The sequence below is a fragment of the Loxodonta africana genome, chromosome 8 (genome assembly GCF_030014295.1).
Source record: "Loxodonta africana isolate mLoxAfr1 chromosome 8, mLoxAfr1.hap2, whole genome shotgun sequence".
Lineage (NCBI taxonomy): Eukaryota > Metazoa > Chordata > Mammalia > Proboscidea > Elephantidae > Loxodonta > Loxodonta africana.
Genome location: NC_087349.1, coordinates 13,842,381 through 13,863,850, shown reverse-complemented (window position 1 = coordinate 13,863,850; position 21,470 = coordinate 13,842,381). Strand labels below are relative to the sequence as shown.

Sequence of the window (21,470 nt, the reverse complement as noted above, 5' to 3'; positions counted from 1 at the left end):
CTGGAAGAGGCGGGTAGCTGTGCCCAGAAATGGATGTGAAGACAATCAAATAAGGCCCCAAGACAAAGCCGCAGAGACACCAATTAAAATAAGAAGAGATGAACAGGGTGTCACGTCCAACAGAACACATAATACCAGCAAGAGAAGGATTGAACCAACAGCATATATTGGAGTTTGAGTTTGAGAGAAGAAGAAAGAGCAGCCTAACCAGGGAACGAGAGAAAGGCAGAGCCCGACAGTGAGGACACTCCTGAGCCTGAGAACATCAGGGTGCAGGGTTGTGTTTCTCTCTGTGGATGAAGACCTTTTTCCTGCATTCTTGGATTTCTCCAGAAGACCATGCAGCTGGGGCCAGAAGTCAATGTTTGTTTGTTCAAAAATTTTAAAGAAGTCCAGATCGGCTTTCATCACCATTAAATGACCTTGGCTGGTGTTAAATACATTTTGGACTCAAATTTAGCCCGGTGAATCCTCATTCATTGAAAGATCAGACTTCTTGCGGATTTAGCCTCCAGAAGCCAGCTGTGAACCTAGGACGAGTCAGAAAGGTCTGAGCTGCGAGGAGCCCTTATGAGACCCCAGACACTTTGTTCCGGCCGAGGCCTTCACCTGTTAACTCTTAGTTAACAAGGAATCATAACAAGCCTAGTTGTCTTAGTTTTTAGGCAATGATAGACAAAAAGAACAAACTGAAAAGGCATGTTTTGTTGGTAACAAAGAAAAGCGATTAGCAACCGAATGTCACAAAACATTGTGTATTAATTGTTTAATGAGAAAATAATTTGGTCTGTAAACTTTCGCCTAAACACAATTAAAAAAAAAAAAAAATTGGAACCTGGGGGTGGGGGAATGTGAATTTTAATAGCCTGGTAGTAACAACAAAACTGAGAACTAGACAGAGAGGTAGCAAAGCCTGGAGCCTTTCAGAGGAGGCCCTGGGTGGTGCAGATGATTAAGTGCTCCACTACTAACCAAAAGATGGTGCTTTGAACCCACCCAGAGGCACCTTGGAAGAAAGGCCTGGCAATCTACTTCCAAAAAAAAAAAAAAGAGATCAGCCATTGAAAACCAAAGCTCCTGAAGTCTTCTTAAAGCTAAACAATAGTTTAGCTTAGCTAGTAAAGAATGTTGGCCTTGAGCATTATGCTCTTTTAACATCTACTTATCTGGGATCATATTAACAACAGCAACTCGAAAGATAAGATAGGAAACGTAGGGGGCAGTGAGTTTATGCTAATGGAGAGAAACAGCTCAGAAAGAAGAGGGTGAGAATGGCTGCACTACTTAATGTAACCAATGTCACTGAATTCTACATTTAGAAACTGTTGAATTGGTGTATGTTTTGCTCTGTATATTCTCAACAACAACAACAACAAAATAAAATTAAAAAACCCAGTGGAGCACAGTTCTACTCTCTGCAACATGTAGGTTGCCACGAGTCAGAATTGACTTGATGACAACTTGTTTGGGTTTAGTTTTGGTTTGAGACTTTTCAGAGTTGGTGCAAACAGGTCTGCAGACTCTAAGTTTGATCCATCTGTCCTCTCTGTAGTATCTCTCAGTTAGTTAAATGACTGTAAAAATATTGGGGTTACAAGGAATGCTGGAGATGATCTTATCCAATTCCTTCACTAGAATGTGTCAAAAGATTATCATAACTCTTAAGGTACTAAATTACAGCTTAAAAAAAAAATCAAAAACAAATCTATTGCCCTTGAGTTCGTTCCGACTCATAGTGACCCTATAGAACAGAGTAGAAGTACCCTACAGGTTTTCCAAGGAGTGGCTGGTGGATTCAAACTGCCAACCTTTTGGTTAGCAGTCGAAGGCTTTTAACCACTGTGCCACCAGGGCCCCAAATTAGAGCTTAGAGTATTTCATATATGTAGTTTAATGAAGATATGAAGTCAATAGTGCTAAAAAAGGTTTTGGCATTTGGAGGGGTAGAATTCTGTCTTCTGGAGATCATTTCTATTGGAAGTACTTAATTCTTGGGTTATGCTGAAGAATTTGAACATAAGGACAGACAAACATGAGTGTTGGTGCAACCTCTCCCATTAGGGTGATCCTCTCAGCAGTAGCCCCGCTTCTCTGTTCAAAGACAATGAGTGACCGTTTGGACTGGTAGCATTTCTATGGACCCCTTCACGTTGTCACTCTGTGTTGGACCAGCCCTCCAGAAAGAAAAGCCAAGACATAAAAAAAAAAAAAAAAAAAAGACATATGGGTCATAAAATTACTGATTTTCTAACTGAGTTTTCTTGCTGGCTTTTGGAGAAGTTGAGAAGTATATCCTTGGCTAACATTGTGTTTATTTGGGTATAGCTCCCATTTCTTTACTCCTACTAAGAGAAACCTTGAAAAAGATGGCCTTTCAAACCTGCACCTTGGTCCCTTAGGAAGAAACAAACTGTCCCCCACCTCCCCAACCCACCTCCCCAGCCTTCCTCAAGTCTCTTCTCACTCTTGGGTGTTGTGGCAATTGCTCAGTGTTGAAGCAAATCTTAGATTTCTGCATGGGACTAGTCAAACCCTTCCACCTCTGGAGGTATCTGAAAGGACTCTTTCTTCCAGCCCAGATCACCTTAGGGCATGAGTCAGATTAGTTTTTCATGAAGCTACAAGGGACAGAGGGATTTTATCTGCTGCCAGTCTCCATAATGGAGTAGAGGATGAAGAATTTCTGGATTACTGTGTGTGTTGGTCCCTGCTCCGTGGCCCTGTGTGGGCCAGTCTCTCAGAGTGACTCTCTGGGGCCTGAGGACCGCATCAGGTCATGCCTCAGGGCATGGAAGAGGCTAAGCAAGGCCTGGGCCCAGACGTCCTTCTGATGCCCCTCGGCCAGGGCCGTGCGGTAGGCTGTGTAGGCCAGGGTCAGCACTGTCCTTTCAAAGTCTTCCTTCTTGAGGATGCCAGGGTGGCTGGAGAGGCTAGCGGTCAGCCGGCGGATGTCTGGGATGCGCTTGGGGATCACGTCGTTGCAGATGGAGTGGAAGTCAGCGGCCTTCCGCAAGGAGGCAAGCTCCTCGTCCTTGATGGAGATTTTTAGGTCTGGGCTGATCTCGAGTTCGGCAAGGAGGAACTGGTGAGAAACACAGGGCGTGGGAAGACATGAGCTGGGCATTGTTGCAGACAAGTTTTATTCATTAGCGTGCACATTCATTTCAGGAACCAAGGAGACCTGGGCTCCAGCTGACTGCCCCCTTTACTATGCAGCCTTGGACAGGTTACTTAACTTCTCTGAGCCTCATTTTTCGCCTCTGTGAAATGATTGGCAGCAGCATCTATGAGTCCCTGGGTTGTACAAATGCTTAAGCACTTGGCTACTAACTGAAAGGTTGGTGGTTTAAACCCACCCAGAGGGGCCTCGGAAAACAGCCTGGCGACCTGCTTCTGAAAGGTCACAGCCTTGAAAACCCTATGGAGCAGCTCTTGTCTGCACCCACAGGCTTGCCATGAGTCAGAATTGACTTGATGGCAACCGATTTTTTAATAACGTCTGTGTCGCCCGGATATTGTGGGAGGCAAATAAGATGAATGTGGACAACGTCTAATACAGTGCCAGTACATAGCCACTACTTAAGTGACTAATTATTATTTCCAGTGTCCAAGATCAACCCCTTCCTCCTTTTTTCCCTCCCAACTACCAAAGATCTTCTAAAGCATAAACTGACTATTTTGGATAATTATTAAGCAGAAACTGAGAAATCAAAAACCAAACCAAACCCGTTGCCGTCAAGTCAATTCTGACTCATAGCGACCCTATAGGACAGAGTAGAACTGCCCTGTAGGGTTTCCAAGGAGAAGGTGGTGGATTCAAACTGCTGACCTTTTGGTTAGCAACAGAGCTCTTAACCAGTGTGCCACCAGGGCTCCTGAGAATTCCAAGGATGCGGAGAATTGTGCTAGGAATTAATTGGGGTACAGAGATATGTCCTCTTCTCTCATCTGTTTTCCAAGAATAGGGAACAGGTCTTGCATATATCCTGTTTCACTCCCTGCAGAGTACCAGGTCCATAGTTGGAACCCAGTAATCACTTTTCAGATGGAATGACCAGAATTCTAACAAGTCTCCCTGCCTCCATCTTCTCCCTGCGCCAATCCATCTTCCACACTGTGTCTGTTGTCTTTCTCACAGATCTGCTCATATGATGCCCACATTCAAGACTTGGCAAAGGCTACACATTTCCAGTGTGCTCCCGAAGACAGGATTTGAAATCTCCTCCAGGGCTTATATGCTTGGCTAGAGCAGGCTGTCTCTTTCTTACCTGATCAGCTCTAAGGCACAGAGTCTGAGCGTGTCCAAGCTGCAGGGGAATTTCAGAGCTCCTTGTTCAGTCCCCTCATTTAACAGTGGAGGAGACTCAGGCCCAGAGGTCAATGGTGACTTGTGTGAGGACATGCAGCAGGTGGGTGGTGGGGCAGGACTACAACTCAGCTCCTGAGCTTGGGCTCTGACCACTGCACCAGGCACCTCAGTAAGTTTACCCCCTGGTTTGGAGATGGTTTGGTCACAGGGATGGGGCTGTGGGAGGAGAGGAGAACCTATGGGATGGCCCAGGCATTCAGAAACAATGCAGGGCTAACAGGGAAGCCAGAAGTGGCATTGCTGTGATACGGCTTCACTCAGACAATGAACTTGGCATTGCTTTGTACGACAGGTGAAACCTGCTTGGGATTATTGCCACACACATGGTGCCTGGGTGCCAATAATGGCACCTGTGGCCCAAAGTTAAATCTCTAATTCTGCCCTAACTGGATTTCTAGTGCCATTATTCCCTGATACAGCATGTGGGAAAGGAGAGGAGGTAAGAAGAATACCTTACTTTGGCATGGACAGGATTATACAACCTCAGCAAATGAGTCTAGGCCAGGCCCTACGATAGCAGAGGCTGTAATTCTCAGGGACTCAGGCCACTTCTTCTCCAAAAGGGGTAGAGACAGTGCAATGCCTTTTGGCCCCTGCCTACTTCATGCAATCCTGGCGGCACAGTGATTAAGTGCTTCGTTACTAACTGAAAGGTCAGCAGTTTGAACCTACCAGTGGCTCCATAGAAGAAAGATGTGACAGTCTGCTTCTGTAAAGATTACAGCTTTGGAAACCCTACGGGGCAACTCTACTTGGTCCTATAGGGTTGCTATGTGTTGGATCAACTTGACAACAATGGTTTTTTTTTTTTTTTTTTGGTATATACCTTATCTAAGGAGTCCTAGTAATGCAGTGATTAAGTGCTTAGCTGCTAACTGAAAGGTGGGTGGTTCTAACCCACGAGTGGCTCCATGGGAGAAAGATATGGCAGTCTGCTTCTGTAAAGATTACAGCCTTGGGAACCTTATGGGGCAGTTCTACTCTGTCCTCATGGAGTTGCTGTGAGTTGGAATGAACTCAAGGGCAATGTTTTTTTTTTTTTTGGTGCCTACCTCATAGAGCAGTTCTACTTCTTCCAGGGAGGTCTGCAAGACTGGGTTCAGTGGGATGGATGAGGACCTCTTTGGCCGCTGGGCAGCAGGGAAGAGCACAGCTGGAAGAGACAAAGAGTGAGCTAACCTGAGGTAACGCTGAGGTGGCTGACTCTGAAATAGAGATGCAGATAAAGGAGGGAGAGGTGACAGACTCTTGTGGTATGTTCCAGAAGGTTCTCAGGCATGTCAGATGTGAATGTTTCAGACTAGTGGTTTCAAACCTGGCTGCTGACCAAGATCATTTGAGGAAGTTTTGAAAAAATATGTATGCCTGGGTCCCACCCCTAGAAAGTCTGTATTAAAGGACAGTAGAATGAAACAAAAGCAGGCAAACAAACTAAACGCCCCAAACTCGACACGTGAGTTCCTTAATAATACCGGTCCCTGATAGTACTATGGTGACCTGGTGGCATAGTGGTTAAAAGCTACGGCTACTAATCAAAAGGTCAGCAGTTTATAATTTACCAGGCTCTCTTTGGAAATCCTATGAGGTTGTTTTACTCCGCCCTATGGGGTCGTTACGGGTTGGAATCTACTTGACGGCGATGTTTTTTTTTTTTTATTGGTTAATAGTACCTCACACTTTAGCACTTGGTTTTATCAGTATAAGTGCTCATTTATATTTATTCAGTCACAACTCTTTTTTTAAATGTTAGTTTATTTGTTTCCTTCCAGCCTTGTGCTGTGCACACGCTCTTTCTTCCAAGTTCATGGATGACTCTCTGACCTGTCTACCCGGCATTCACTTTGTGTCTGTCCCTTGCCTTTCAATCTCGTCATCAATGTCTGTTTCCGTGACGTTATTCCATGGAGTGGCTCTCCCAACATGGATGTAAACATTTCACTGTTGTTGCCGTTTCTGCCTTTTTGTGGTTATGAATGATGCTGCAGGTTGTAGATTGAACCATGTCCCCCAAAATATGTGTTGTAAATCCTAATCCCATTTAGGAATGGATTTTCTTTGTTATGTTAATGAGGCAGTATTAGCGTAGGGTGTGTTTTAAGTCAATCTCATTTTGATATATAAGGCAGTAAGATTAAGCAAACAGAGGAGAAAGCAACTGAGCAAGCATGGAGAGATGGGGGAAGACAGATCACTAAGGAACCAAGGAGCAAGGACCTTCCTCTGGAGCCAACAGAGAGAGAAAGCCTTCCACTAGAGTTGGCGCCTGAGTTCAGACTTCTAGCCTCCTAAACTGTGAGAAAATAAATTTCTGTTTGTTAAAGCCACCCACTTGTGGTGTTTCTGTTATAGCAGCACTTGGAAACTGAGACCTTGCTGCTGACTTCTGAGCCCAGAGCGCTGGCTCTGCCCCTCTGAGTATTTCGCCAGGACAGAGGCCAACAAGAGCCATTCCTGGGTTAATGTCCTGTGACCGCCAAAAGCAAATTCACAACTCCTGTAATCGAAGGATCAGACTTCTGGCTACCCCAGCCATCCAGGAATCTGAACATGAGTGACCATCTAAAGGAGGACAACTATGACAAAACCCTGCCACTAGACTCGAGAGGAGCATCCCCCAAAGGCCAGCTGATTTGGAAATGCATTTAATGCAAAGTCAATGACCTGACAACGGTGTTCCTCAGTGGTTGCATTTAGAAGTGGGAGTTTGAAGGAAATGAATGGATTGCTAGAGGTACATGGTAGCAAGAGTCAGGGACTGACTAAAAGAAGTGAGGGAGAGGTCAGACTACTACTACAGAGAGAAGGAATAATCATAAATTGCAGTTCTCTGGGGCCATATAAGGCTAGGAGCAAATGTACGCATCCACCTCAACAACCCCTGTGTGTACCAGGGCATGGTGCAGAAATGGTTGGTAAACCAGCTGCCATCTGATAGGAAAAAGTACAGCTTCTTCAAGGCACTTGACTGTGATCTACCAGAAAACTGTGGAAACAGCTATACAAATCTATGATGACAATGAGGTGAGTGGCGCCCCCTGGAGTTGTGTGAACCATAAATAACGGCTCTGCTAGTTGATGAGATAACGACATCCTTGAGCCACCAAGAAAAGGTCCATTTATGTTCTGTGTGCTTTGTTAAGGAAGGCAGGAAACAGTGTAAAGCATTTTAGAAGGATTTTCAGCAGAAGTGATTAATATGAAAAGTCTCCAACTTAAAGGAGATTTCCTGAAAACTTGCTGGTGGGAATTCCCCACTTCCTGGAAAAATCTGGAATCCACCCAGAGGTGCCTTGGTTACAGCCATCGGAAACCCTATGGAGCACAATTCTACTCTGACACACATGGGGTCGCCATGAGTCCAAGTTGACTCAATGGCACCTGTTTTTTTTTTTTTGGTGCAAATGGGGTGTGAAAATTTTAAAGGCTTTCTAGATGCTTTTAAGGGCAGCCTCGGTTGAGAAATACTGTCCTAATGGAGGGAGAATGAAGCTGGGTTTGAGTAGAAGCAACAACCCAAGGCCATGTGGTCATTCTCATGATAGCCCACTGGTTCTCAACTTGACTGCATGTTAGAATCACCTGGGAATCTTTACAAACTCAAATGCCCTAGGCCACATCCCAGACCAATTTATGGGCATCTCTGGGGATGGAATAAGCATTGACACTTTTTTTTACTGTTTTAAAAATTAATTAATTTTTATTTATTTATTTTTATTGTGCTTTAGAATAAGGCTTACAGAGAAAATTAGTTTCTCATTAAACAATTAATACACGTATTCTTTTGTGACATTGGTTGCCAACTGTGCAATGTGTCAACACTCTCTCCTTCTCAACCTTGGGTTCCCCATTTCTTTTTGTCCAGCTTTCCTGTCTCTTCCTGCCTTCTTGTCCTTGTCTGTGGGCTGGTGTGCCCATTTAATCTCACATACATGGTTGAGCTGCGTGTACTATTGTTTGTTTTATGGGCCCGTCTAATCTTTGGCTGAAGGGTGAACCTCAGGAATGACTTCAGTGCTGAGTTAAAAGGGTTTCCGAGGGCTATACTCTCAGGGTTTCTCCAGTCTCTGTCAGATCAGTAAGTCTGTTTTTTTTGTGAGCTTCAATTTTGTTCTATATTTTTCTCCAGCTGTGTCCAGGACCCTCTATTGTGATCCCTGTCAGAGCAGTTGGTGGTGGTAGCTGGGCACCATCTAGTTGTGCTGGACTCAGTATGGTGGAGACCGTGGTAGTTGTGGTCCTTTGGACTAATCTTTCCTTTGCGTCTTTGGCTTTCTTCATTCTCCCTTGCTCCAGATGGAGTGGGACCAGTGGAGTATCCTAGATGGCCGCTCGCAAGCTTTTAAGACTCCAGACGCTACTCACCAAAGTAGGATGTAGAACATTTTCTTTACAAACAGTGTTACGCCAATTGAGCTAGATGTCCCCTGAGACCATGGTCCCAGGCCTCAGCCCAGTAATTTGGTCCCTCAGGGAGTTTGGTTGTGTCTATGAAGCTTCCATGACCTTGTCTTGGTCAAGTGGTGCTGACTTCCCCAGTCTTGTGTGCTGTCTTACCCTTCACCAAAGTTACTGCTTATCTGTTGTCTAGTTAGTGTTTTTCCCTCCACATCTCTCCCTTCCTTGTTATTGTTAGGTGCCGCCGAGTCGATTCCGACTCATAGCGACCCTATGCACAACAGAACGAAACACTGCCTGGTCCTGCGCCATCTTTACAATCGTTGTTATTCTTGAGGTCATTGTTGCAGCCACTGTGTCAATCCACCTCATTGAGGGTCTTTCTCTTTTCCGCTGACCCTGTACTCTGCCAAGCATGATGTCCTTCTCCAGGGACTGATCCCTCCTGACAACATGTCCAAAGTATGTAAGATGCAGTTTCGCCATCCTTGCCTCTAAGGAGCATTCTGGCTGCACTTCTTCCAAGACAGATTTGTTCATTCTTTTGGCAGTCCATGGTATGAGTCGGAATCGACTCGACGGCACTGGGTTTGGTTTTTTTTGGTTTTGGTATATTCAATATTCTTCGCCAACGCCACAATTCAGAGGCGTCAACTCTTCTTTGGTCTTCCTTATTCACTGTCCAGCTTTCACATGCATATGATGTGACTGAAAATACCATGGCTTGGGTCAGGCACACCTTAGTCTTCAGGGTGACATCTTTGCTCTTCAACACTTGGAAGAGGTCCTTTGCAGCAGATTTGCCCAATGCAGTGCGTCTTTTGATTTCTTGACTGCTGCTTCCATGGCTGTTGATTGTGGATCCAAGTAAAATGAAATCCTTGACACCTTCAATCTTTTCTCCATTTATCATGATGTTGCTCACTGGTCCAGTTGTGAGGATTTTTGTTTTCTTTATGTTGAGGTGTAATTCATACTGAAGGCTGTGGTCTTTGATCTTCATTAGTAAGTGCTTCAGGTCCTCTTCACTTTCAGCAAGCAAGGTTGTGTCATCTGCATAACGCAGGTTGTTAATGAGTCTTCCTCCAATCCTGATGCCCCGTTCTTCTTCATACAGTCCAGCTTCTCGGATTATTTGCTCAGCATACAGATTAAATAGGTATGGTGAAAGAATACAACCCTACTGCACACCTTTCCTGACTTTAAACCAATCAGTATCCCCTTGTTCTGTCTGAAAAACTGCCTCTTGATCTATGTAAAGGTTCCTCATGAGCACAATTAAGTGTTCTGGAATTCCCATTCTTCACAGTGTTATCCATAGTTTGTTATGATCCACACAGTCTAATGCCTTTGCATAGTCAATAAAACACAGGTAAACATCCTCCTGGTATTCTCTGCTTTCAGCCAAGATCCATCTGACATCAGCAATGATATCCCTGGTTCCACGTCCTCTTCTGAAACTGGCCTGAATTTCTGGCAGTTCCTTGTTGATATACTGCTGCAGCTATTTTTGAATGATCTTCAGCAAAATTGTGCTTGCGTGTGAAATTAATGATATTGTTCTATAATTTCCACATTTGGTTGGATCACCTTTCTTGGAAATAGACATAAATATGGATCTCTTCCGATCAGTTGGCCAGGAAGCTGTCTTCCATATTTCTTGGCATAGACGAGTGAGCACCTCCAGTGCTGCATCTGTTTGTTGAAACAACTCAATTGATATTCCACCAATTCCTGGAGCCTTGTTTTTCGCCAATGCCTTCAGAGCAGCTTGGACTTCTTCCTTCAGTACCATTGGTTCCTGATCATGTGCCACCTCTTGAAATGGCTGAACGTCAACTAATTCTTTTGGTATAATGACTCTGTGTATTCCTTCCATCTTCTTTTGATGCTTCCTGCATTGTTTAATATTTTCCCCATGGAATCCTTCAGTATTGCAACTTGAGGCTTGAATTTTTTCTTCAGTTCTTTCAGCTTGAGAAACACCGAGCGTGTTCTTCCCTTTTGGTTTTCCATCTCCAGCTCTTTGCACATGTCATTATAATACTTTACTTTGTCTTCTTGAGATGCCCTTTGAAATCTTCTGTTCAGTTCTTTTACTTCATCAATTCTTCCTTTTGCTTTAGCTGCTCAACGCTCAAAAGCAAGTTTCAGAGTCTCCTCTGACATCCATCTTGGCCTTTTCTTTCTTTCCTGTCTTTTCAGTGACCTCTTGCTTTCTTCATGGATGATGTCCTTGATGTCATTCCACAACTCATCTGGTCTTCGGTCACTAGTATTCAATGCATCAAATCTGTTCTTCAGATGGTCTCTAAATTCAGGTGGGATATACTCAAGGTCATATTTTGGCTCTTGTGGACTTGCTCTGATTTTCTTCAGTTTCAGCTTGAACTTGCATATGAGCAATTGATGGCCTGTTCCACAGTTGGCCTCTGGCCTTGTTCTGACTGATATTAGGCTTTTCCATCGTCTCTTTCCACGGATGTAGTCAATTTGATTTCTGTGTGTTCCATCTGGCGAGGTCCATGTGTATAGTCGCCGTTTATGTTGGTAAAAGAAGGTATTTGCAATGAAGTCATTGGTCTTGCAAAATTCTATCATTCAATCTCTGGCACTGTTTCTATCACCAAGGCCATATTTTCCAACTACTGATCCTTCTTCTTTGTTTCCAAGTTTCGCATTGCAATCACCAGTAATTGTCAATGCATCTTGATTGCATGTTCGATCAATTTCAGACTGCAGCAGCTGATAAAAATCTTCTATCTCTTCATCTTTGGCCCTAGTGGTTGGTGGGTAAATTTGAATAATAGTCGTATTAACTGGTTTTCCTTGTAGGCGTGTGGATATTAACCTATCACTGACAGCATTGTACTTCAGGATAGATCTTGAAATGTTCTTTTTGACGATGAGTGAAACACCATTCCTCTTTGAGTTGTCATTCCGAGCATAGTAGACTATATGATTGTCTGATTCAAAATGGCCAATACCAGTCCATTTCAGCTCACTAATGCCTAGGATATCAATGTTTATGCATTCCATTTCATGGAACTCCCCTCCTTAGTAATCATCAAAGATTGTTTCTTTCTGTGTGAAATCTTTTCATGAGCTTTTGTAATAGGGTTCTCATACACTATTTGTCCTTTTGTGATTGCCTTATTTCACTCAGCATAATGCCCTCCACATTCATCCATGTTGTGAATGTTTTACAAATTCATCATTGTTCTTTACCCTTGTGTAGTATTCCATTGTGTGTATACACCACAGTTTGTTTTTACATTCATCTGTTGATTGGCGCTTAGGTTGTTTCCATTTTTTACTATTTTGAATAATGTTGCAATGAACATGGGTGTGCACATGTCTATTCATGTGACAGCTCTTATTTTTCTAGGATATATTCTTAGGCGTGGGATTGCTGGATCATATGGTATTTCTATTTCTAGCTTTCTAAGGAAATGCCATATTGTTTTCTAAAGTGTTCGTACCATTTTGCATTCCCACCAGCAGTGCATAAGAATTCCAATCTTCCTACAGCCTGTCCAACATTTGTTATTTCCTGTTTTTTTGATTCGTACCAGTAATGTCAGGGTGAGATGGTATCTCTTTGTAGTTTTGATTTGCATTTCTCTAACGGCTAGTGATAGAAAACATTTCCTCATGTGTCTGTTAGCCGCCTGAATGCCTTCTTTGGTAAAGCGTCTGTTCATATCCTTTGCCCATTTTTTAATAGGATTATTTACCTTTTTGTTGTAGAGATGTTGAATTTTCCTATAGATTTTAGAGATTAGACCTTTGTTGGATATGTTAAAGCCAAAATTTTTTCCCAACCTATAGGTTCACTTTTTGCCCTCTTAGTGAAGTCTTTTGATGAACATAAGTGTTTAATTTTTAGAAGATCCCAGCTATCTAGCTTATCTTCTGCTGTTTGTATATTGTTAGTTATGGTTTGTATCTTATTTATGCTGTGTATGAGGGCTTATTTTTTCTTCTATGATCTTTATAGTTTTTGGTTTTATATTTAGGTCTTTGATCCATTTTGAGTTAGTTTTTGTGTATGGTGTGAGACATGGGCCCTGTTTCATTTTTTAACAGGTGGACATCCAGTTTAGTCAGCACCATTTGTTAAAAAGACTGTCTTTTCCCCATTTAATGGACTTTGGGCTTTTGTTGAAGATCAGGTGACTTCAGGCTTTTGTCGAAGATCTGTAGGTGGTTGGATTTACATATAGGTTCTTGATTCTGTTCCATTGGTCAATGTGTCTGTCTTTGTACCAGTACCAGGCTGTTTTGACTACCATAGCTGTATAGTAGGTTCTGAGGTCAGGTAGTGTGAGGCCTCCTACTTTATTCTTCTTCAATATTGCTTTACTTATCCGAAGCCTCTTTCCTTTCCATATAAAGTTACTTAGTTTTTCCATCTCATTAAAGGATGCTGTTGGTATTTGGATCAAGATTCATTGTATTTGTAGATTGCTTTGGATAGAATTGACATTTTCACAATGTTAAGTCTACCTATCCATGAGCATGGTATGTTTTTCATTTACGCAGGTCTCTTTTGGCCTCTTGCAGTAGTGTTTCGTAGTTTTCTTTATATAGGTCTTTTATGTCTCTGGTTAGATTTATTCCTAAGTATTTTATTTTTTTAGGGGCTGTCTTAGTTGTCTAGTGCTGTTGTAACAGAAATAGCACAGGTGGATGGCTTTTAACAAAGAGAAATTTATTCTTTCACAGTCTAGTAGGTTACAAGTCCAAATTCAGGCTGTTGGCTCCAGGGGAGGGCTTTCTCTCTCTGTTGCCTCTGGAGGAAGGTCCTTGTCATCAATCTTCCCCTGGTCGAGGAGCAACTCCAGCACAGGGACCCCAAGTCCAAAGGACACACTCTGCTCCTGGTGCTGCTTTCTTGGTTATATGAGGTCCCCAACTCTCTCTTTACTTCCCTTTCATCTCTGTTAGATAAAAGGTGGGGCAGGCCATACCCCAGGGAAAGCCCCTTTACATTGGATCAGGGATGTAACCTTAGTAAGGGTGTTACAATCTCATCCCAATTCTCTTTAACATAAAATTACAATCACAAAATGAGGACAACCATACAATACTGGAAATCATGGCCCAGCCAACTGATACACACATTTTGGGGGAGACATTATTCAATCCATGTCAGGGGCTATTATAAATGGTATTGCTTTCTTGATTTCCTTTTCGTAGTTCTCTTTATTGGTGTATAGGAATCCAACTGGTTTTTTGTGTGTTTATCTTGTATTCTGCTACTTGGCTGAATCTTTCTATTAGCTTTAGTAGTTTTCTTGTGTAGTCTTCAGGATTCTTTATGTATCCCCCCAGTGCTTAATGTATAGTATCATATAATCCACAAATTGGGAAAATTTTACTTCTTCCTTACCAATTTGGATGCCCTTTATTTCTTTTTCTTGCCTTATTGGTCTGGCTGGGACTTCCAGCACAGTGTTAAATAGGAGTGGTGATAAAGGGCATCCTTGTCTTGTTCCTGTTCTCAGGGGAAATGTTTTCAGCCTCTCTCTGTTGAGAATGACGTTGGCTGTTGGTTTTGTATAGATGCCAGCATTGGTGCTTTTTAAAGCTTTTGAGGGGTTACAATGGGCAGCCAGGGCTGGTAACTATTGGGTTATCCTGCTCCACAGCTGAGTGCATTGTGCCTTCTCCATGACACTGTTCAGTGCTCACTCCCATCGTATGGGGTCTTCCAGGGCCATCTGAAGAGACCAAGGGCATTATGTTCTTGTGGTAACGAGCAGAGGCACAAAGAGTGTGCCCTTTGCCTCTGCCTTCTCTTTAGTGGAAGATGAACCAGGACCAAACCCCCAGGCCGAGATGTGAGCTGTTGCTTTCTGTCCACTCTTCCCTTACTTCCCAAAGCCCTAGGCCGAGATGTGAGCTGTTGCTTTCTGTCCACTCTTCCCTTACTTCCCGCTGCGGTCTGGGCGGATGAAGCCCTCCTCGCAGGATAGGGCCTCAGAGGGACTTTGATTCTTCTTCCAGAACTTCCCTCTTACAAGAAATTAAAGATGCTGTTCCCTTTCAAGTTTACACCTGTCTTTGTTTCCTAGGGCCATTATCACAAAGTACCACCAACTGGGTGGCTTAAAACAACAGAAATTGATTGTCTTTCAGTTTTGAAGGCCGGAAGTTTGAACTCAAGTTGTTGGCAGGGCCACGCTTTCTCCAAAGCCTCTAGGGGAAGATCCTTCTTTGCCTCTTCCTAGCTTCCAGTGGTTGCCGGCAATCCTTGACGTTCCTTGACTTATAACAGCATCACTCCAATCTCTGCCTCCGTCTTCACCTGGCCGTCTTTCCTCTGGGTCTCTGTGTCCTGCCCCCTTTTCTTATAAGGACATCACTCAGATAGGTTCAGGCACCATCTACTCCAGTACGACCTCATGTTAACCTAACTGATGGCATCTTCAAAGACCCTCTTGCCAGACAAGTTCACATTCACGGGTACCAGGGGTTAGGACTTCAACATATTTTTCTTTGGGGCACAACTCAACCCATAACAACACCCCAGGGTAAAGGGGTTGGGGGGATTGTCATGGACAGGAGCCTTTCTGTTCCCAGCATTCATAGCCCTGGAAGGCTGCCTCCCAGAAGTCCCCCACGGCTAGATGTGGGTATCAGAGCCCTAGACCTGGGCCCACTCAATTGTTTCCTTTTAACATGTACACTGCAGGTGGACCCCTAGCTCTCAAAGAGCTGAGAAGAAAAACTCTCTGATTCAAAAAAAAGCTGAGCTTAATAATGGAAACATTTTCATTTCCAGTAGCTCCTGTTCTCATACCGTTTCAAATAATAACAGTTTAGTGAAGATTGTTAGACAATAGCTTCAGCCTCTAGACTAGGGGGCCATCATAACCTTAGAAAGGCTGTGTGGAGAGCACAGGAATTTTAGGGATAGAGCCCTCTTCTTCCCACCCCCTACCATTTCACTGCTTCTGGAGTCCCACCCCTCATGTGTCCCTAACTGCTTTGATGTGTGCCCCAGGCAGGGAGGCTTTTATCCCCCCTTCAGCTGCTGACATGCAGCGGCTCTAGGGTCAGACATCTCAGCGGCTCAACAGCCACCCCGTCTGGCTCCCCATGAAGAGAGGATGCCTAGAGAGGATTAACTCACGCCCATGGAGATGCTGGAGGGGGTGGGTGGGAGAGAAACAATGTGTAGTCAATGTCCAAACAGATGGTTGGCTGCTAATTGAAAGGCTAGTAGTTTGAACTGACCCAGAGGTGCCTTGGAAGAAAGGCCTGGCAATCTGCTGCCAAAGTCCACAGCCTTGAAAACCCTATGGAGCAGTTCTACTCTGCACACATAGGGTCACCACGGCAACTGGTTTTTTTAAAGTTGATGTCAGATGGTGGCAATGGTAGTTCAGTGGCAGAATTCCCCCCTTCCATACAAGATAAAAAAAAAACCCGGGTTCAATTCCCAGCCAATCCACCTCATACACAGCCACCATCCATCTGCCAGTGGAGGTTTGTTTGTTGTTATGATGCTGAACAGGTTTCAGTGGAGCTTCTGGACTAAGAAAGACTAGGAAGAAAGGCCTGGCAATCAATGTCCAGAAACCAGCCAGTGAGAACCCCGTGGATCATCACAGTCTGACCCCATTGTGCACGGGGTTGTCACGGGTCGGGGTTGACTCTAACAGCTAATAACAACATCGCTTGTCCCTAAACACCACCCTTTTCCAGCAGTGCTTGACTAAATCCTCATTCTAACAGGGTGATACTAGAACTTATTTGCAGTTCCTGTTCCTGGCTAATTATCAGAAGGCAGATGTTGACTCTGGCTTCCACCCTCCCTTATCTCTGAGAGGCCAAGTTCTAGCCTGGGAGACGCTACTTCGAGTTTATCTCTGTACAGGCGGCAGCCTATCTTTCCAAAGCCGGAGTCCTTCCAAGCTTTCTTGCCTAGACAGCGGAACACTCCCCAGATGCAGGAGCCTGCCTTAGCTTGCAGCATGAACTTCTCTTCAATTTTTTATATTCTGGGGTAAAAATCCCCCAATACTTTTAATAGGACAGGACAGTTGTACGACTGACCGTGGTTTCCACTGAGCAGTGTGGAGCGTGTGTACCAGGCAGCCTTGCAGGGAAGGTGTCGAGCGGCAGACCATGTCAAGCCTTACAGCCATAGTTTTAATAAATCAGTTGAAACAACTCTATGGAAATGAGAGCAAGTATGGAAAGGAAAAGCTCTTGTTTATAAAAGGTCCTTCGCCAGGTCCTGTTGATGTCACTGACAGGTCTGCTCCTGGGCCAGCTCCTGGACAGACAGTGTTATTCTGAGCCAGCTGGGCTCTTGGCTGCGCATGGGTCCTCTGGGGGCATGCAGAGCCATGGGAAGCTTCTGGAAGGTCTGCTGCCCGTCAGCTTCCCTTGGCCTGATGCCTACCACACAATGAGGGATCTTGGGGGGCTGGGAGTTGGGAAGCACCCTGGAGAGGATGAAAAGGGGTGAAGAGGGGACGGATGATCAGTGAGACCCTGGCTCTGAGGTCAGAGGGCCTGGGGTCAAGGCTGGCTCGACCCTTCTAGCTGGGTGACACTGGGCCTTGGTCAGATGTGCCCTGCCTTGAGCAGGTACCGCGGCTGAATGAGGGACCCTGCTCCCAGTAATGACCGGTGAGCTAGTTAGCCACTTAGTCCTTATGGACCCCGACTGTGCCATTCCCTCGGGGACTTTCCTGACTGAAGGTGCACACAGCACTGGAATGGACGTCTGAAAATCACACACACTCTGCCCAATGGCTGGGGCTGTCCTTCCCTTTCCTGAGCTGCTTTAAAAAGGAACCATTCATATGCATTTAATAAACATAGGTATTGATATTAATTTATATTAATAGACATATTTCTTTTTTTGTAAGTCTTCCTAGTTACCCTTCTCCCTCTGTCCCCAAGTGGTGTTCTCCAGGACCTGGGAGTGCCAGGCTTGGGCTGTGTGTGTGTGACTGTGTGACAGTGTTTGAATGTGTCTCTATGTGAGTGTGTGTGTCTGTGTATATGTGTCCCTGTGTGAGAGTGTCTGTGTATGACTGTGTGTCTGTGTGATTGTGTGTCTCTGTGTTAGTGTGTATCTGTGTGTGTGTGTCTGTGTGTCTGTGTCTTTGTGGTGTCTGTGTGTCTCTGTGTGTGAGTGTGTCTCTGTATGTGAGTGTGTGTCTGTGTGTGAGTATGTGTATATGTGTCTTCTCTGTGTGCGAGCGTGTGTATCTGTGTGTGAGTGTATGTACGTGTCTTCTCTGTGTGTGTGTATATTTGTGTGTGTATATGTGTCTTCTTTGTGTGAGTGTATCTCTGAGTGTGTGTCTCTGTGTGTGCGTATGTGTCTTCTCTGAGTGTGAGTGTGAGTGTGTGTGTGTGACCACCTGGCTGTCCTGGGCTGGCCGTGCTAACCACAGGTGAGTCATTTGGTCTTAATCAAGCTGTGGGGCTGGCCAGGCTCTCCTGGCGTGGAAAGCTACCTCCCAGGGTGGAATCCTAGAGAGTGCTTCTTAGGGGCTGGCTGTGAGGACGGTAGAGAAAGGTTGTCCTGAGGGCAGGTGTATTCCCTTTGGGGTTATTGCTACGTCTCTATCTGCGAAAGGATGGGGGTGGGTGGAGGTGGCAGGGGGTGGGGTGGTGGTGAGGGTGGATGGGGAGGGGGCGGAGGAGGAGGATCTTGGAGAAAGGCCGCCCTCAGAAGGCCTCCACAGGGAATTCTTGCCTCTGAGGAAGGGTGGAGTAGGTTGGGGGGTTGGGGCTGAGATAAGAATGAAGGTGAAAGGAACAATAAATTTGGAAAAACAGTTATTGATTTGACTGTGACTCCTATTCCGTCATTAACAAACAAATGGCAAGAATTCTGTATTCCTTTTATAATTAGAAAAAAATGTGATAAATGAAGAAAAAGCAACCGCGTGGAAGACTTTTGACAACGGTTGGAGGGACCCGTGTGGTTTGTTGACCCCAAGCTCTGATTGAACCTCTGCCTGGCACCAACATCATCTGCCCTGTCATGGCTCTTCCAGGTCTCAGTGCAAGCTGTGACCATCCTGGGGGCTGACCTTCCCCAGTGACGCGGGGGTGGGCCAGAGCAGCTTGTCCCAGGATGCTGCTATAGAACTCTGTCGAGAATCTCAAACTTTCTTTCATGAAAAATTTTCTTCTTCTTCTTTTTCTAATGGTAGGTAATAGCTAACATGTAGTCCCTGGGTGGTAAACGGTTAACACACTTGACTGCGATCTACTACTGAAAAATCAACCATTGAAAACCCTATGGAGCGAAGTTCTACTTTGACACCCGTGGGGTCGCCATGAATTAGAATCAACTCCACGGCAACTGGTAACTGGTAATACCAACCAACCAGTTACTGTCTAATTGATTCTGACTCATGGCGACCCCATGTGTTTCAGAGTAGAACTGCACTCTATAGGGTTTTCATGGCTGTGGCCTTTTGGAAGTAATCACCAGGTCTTTCTTCCAAGGCACCCCTGGGTGGGTTCGAACCATCAGTCTTTTGGTTAGTAGTCAAGCACTTAGCCATTTGTGCCATCTGTATTTATATAGTACTTCATCCTTTACAAAGCATTTTTATTTGTATTTTTTGCATTTGACCCTCGCAACAACCCAGTGAAGTTAAGTCTGGTTATTGTTACTATTTCCTGTTAGTGAACTAAAGCTCAGAGAGGTTAAGAGATTTGCCAGCTATCACACAGCCAATGAGAGGTAGAACTTAAATTGCCTGAGACCCTTGCAGCGTAGCTTATGACATAGCTACTGAGTTTACAAGATGTATTACAAACCAAGAAAGACCCCTGGTGGCGCAGTGGTTAAAGCACTTGACTACTAACTGAAAGGCTGGTGGTTCTAAACCACCAGTGGCTCCAAGGGAGAAAGATGTGGCAATCTGCTTTCATAGAGATTTACAGCCTTGGAAACGCTATGGGGTCACTATGAGTTGGAATCGACTTGATGGCAGTGGGTTTGGTTTTTTTGGGTTGTTACAAGCCAGAGCTTCTCATTCGGCGTTCTAAAATCCTGCGTGTCAGGAAGAATGGGTAGCATCGCCCCTCCTTCCCTAGCAAATGAGCAGAGCCCCAGTGGCACACGGGGTGAGTGGCAGAGCACAACTCCAAGTCCCGTTTGCTGTCTGCTTTCAAGGTCTGCAACAAAGTGTGCGCATATTGTAGGCAGTGAGGGGGGGTGTGTGTGTAATATGGCTTCCCACAAAGAAGGACAAAACAAAACAAAAAACTCAAACCCGCTGCTGTTGAGGCAATTCGGACTTATAGCAACCCTACAGGACAGGGTAGAACTGCCCCGTAGGGTTTCCATGGCTGTAAATTGTTACAGAAGCAGACTGCCACGTCTTCTTCCTGTGGGGCGACTGGTTGGTTCAAACCGCTGACCTTTTGGTTAACAGCTGAGCGCTTAACCTCTGGCCACATGGACACGCTACATTAACTATTTGCCTCTAGGCAGCAACCATTTCACAGCTCAGCTCAGAGGATTGGCAGGTTCCTTATCTCAGGCTTCACGTGAGGGAGTAAAAACCAAAATAAAGACAAAAAAGGCTCTTGCTTTTCCCCTTCAGACCCTTCTGTGCTGCTCTGTCCCCAAGCCGGTGGCTCCCTCCTTTCTCTCTCCCTCCTCCAAATGGGCCCACTTCCTCCTGTCTCAGATATCTACAAACACCTCCAGCTCTCACTCCAAGGAGCCCTCTCTTCCTCCCTCCAGCCTTTCCGGGGGACAGGTCTCCAAAGACCTCAGGAGGCAGGAAGATTAGCGTTCAGAGGGGTGCGGAGTGGTCATCATGATTGCCCCTCATTTCCTAACAGTGACAAACCCTAAGTGGGTTACCTTAAGTGCCAGAGCCTGCTAAGTGGAGGCAGCCACAGGGCACAGAACAAAGATGCCACTGCAGCCCTGAGCACCACTATCCTAGGGGAAGGAGACCAGCCATTCAAGAAAAAGCCTTGCCAGGGCCAGGCAGGCAAGCAGGCAGGCACACCTGATGTCGAGGGTCCCGTTGCTTTGTCTGCCCGGGGACAGCTCCACCTCGCTGGAGAGATGGTCCCACTCCTGGCAGGAGGCAGCCCCGAGACCCCATCTGGGTGACCCAGACCCAGCATCTCCTGTGCTGGATCCCAGGTAGTAGGCCTTCTGCACCCCAGCTCCCAGCTGCCTCCTTTCAGCACCTGCTCTGCAGATGGCCAGCCAGCTGCAGCAGCCCTGGGAGATGCAGGGAAGCTGTCCACATTTTATGGAGCCAAGATGGGTTTGCTCTGGCCCGCCAGAAAGCGATGCCCTCTGGTTCTTGACCTTGACTGAGGCCTTTCAGCTGCTTTCACTTTTTTGAGGACCGTTCTGATTGCTGATTCCCAGGGGGAAGACACCAAAAAGCAGGAAGCAGTTGGCAGAGATGAGATAAAAGTGGGCACAGGGCTTCTAACTTCCTTTCCCCACTTACTCCCCCCATCCCCAGTTTTATTCAAGAATAAATAATAAGCATCAAGCAAACAAGTACATAAAGACCAACGCACCTCGGTTCCACCTGTGGGGCACGGTCGCCTGAGCGTTGTAATACACCAGCAGAAGCAACACCGTCTTCCAAGACATCTTCTCCTCCCGGGAGAGCAGATACCAGCCCTCAAACCCAGTGGGACCAGAGTAGCACAGGTATGCCTGTCCAGTTTCTCC

The 21,470-nt window shown here is 45.3% G+C and overlaps 1 protein-coding gene across 1 annotated transcript; it reads right to left on the bottom strand.

The window, feature by feature from the left end:
- Nucleotides 1-1,921: 1,921 nt before the first annotated feature.
- On the bottom strand, nucleotides 1,922-21,468 carry FAM180A (family with sequence similarity 180 member A). The gene is made up of 3 exons (XM_003420272.4): nucleotides 21,314-21,468; nucleotides 5,422-5,522; nucleotides 1,922-3,082 (listed from the first exon to the last, which is right to left on the bottom strand). Exons 1-3 carry the CDS (start codon nucleotides 21,387-21,389, stop codon nucleotides 2,738-2,740), a joined length of 522 nt encoding a protein of 173 aa, XP_003420320.2. The 5' UTR covers nucleotides 21,390-21,468; the 3' UTR covers nucleotides 1,922-2,737.
- Between the last annotated feature and the right edge of the window lie 2 nt (nucleotides 21,469-21,470).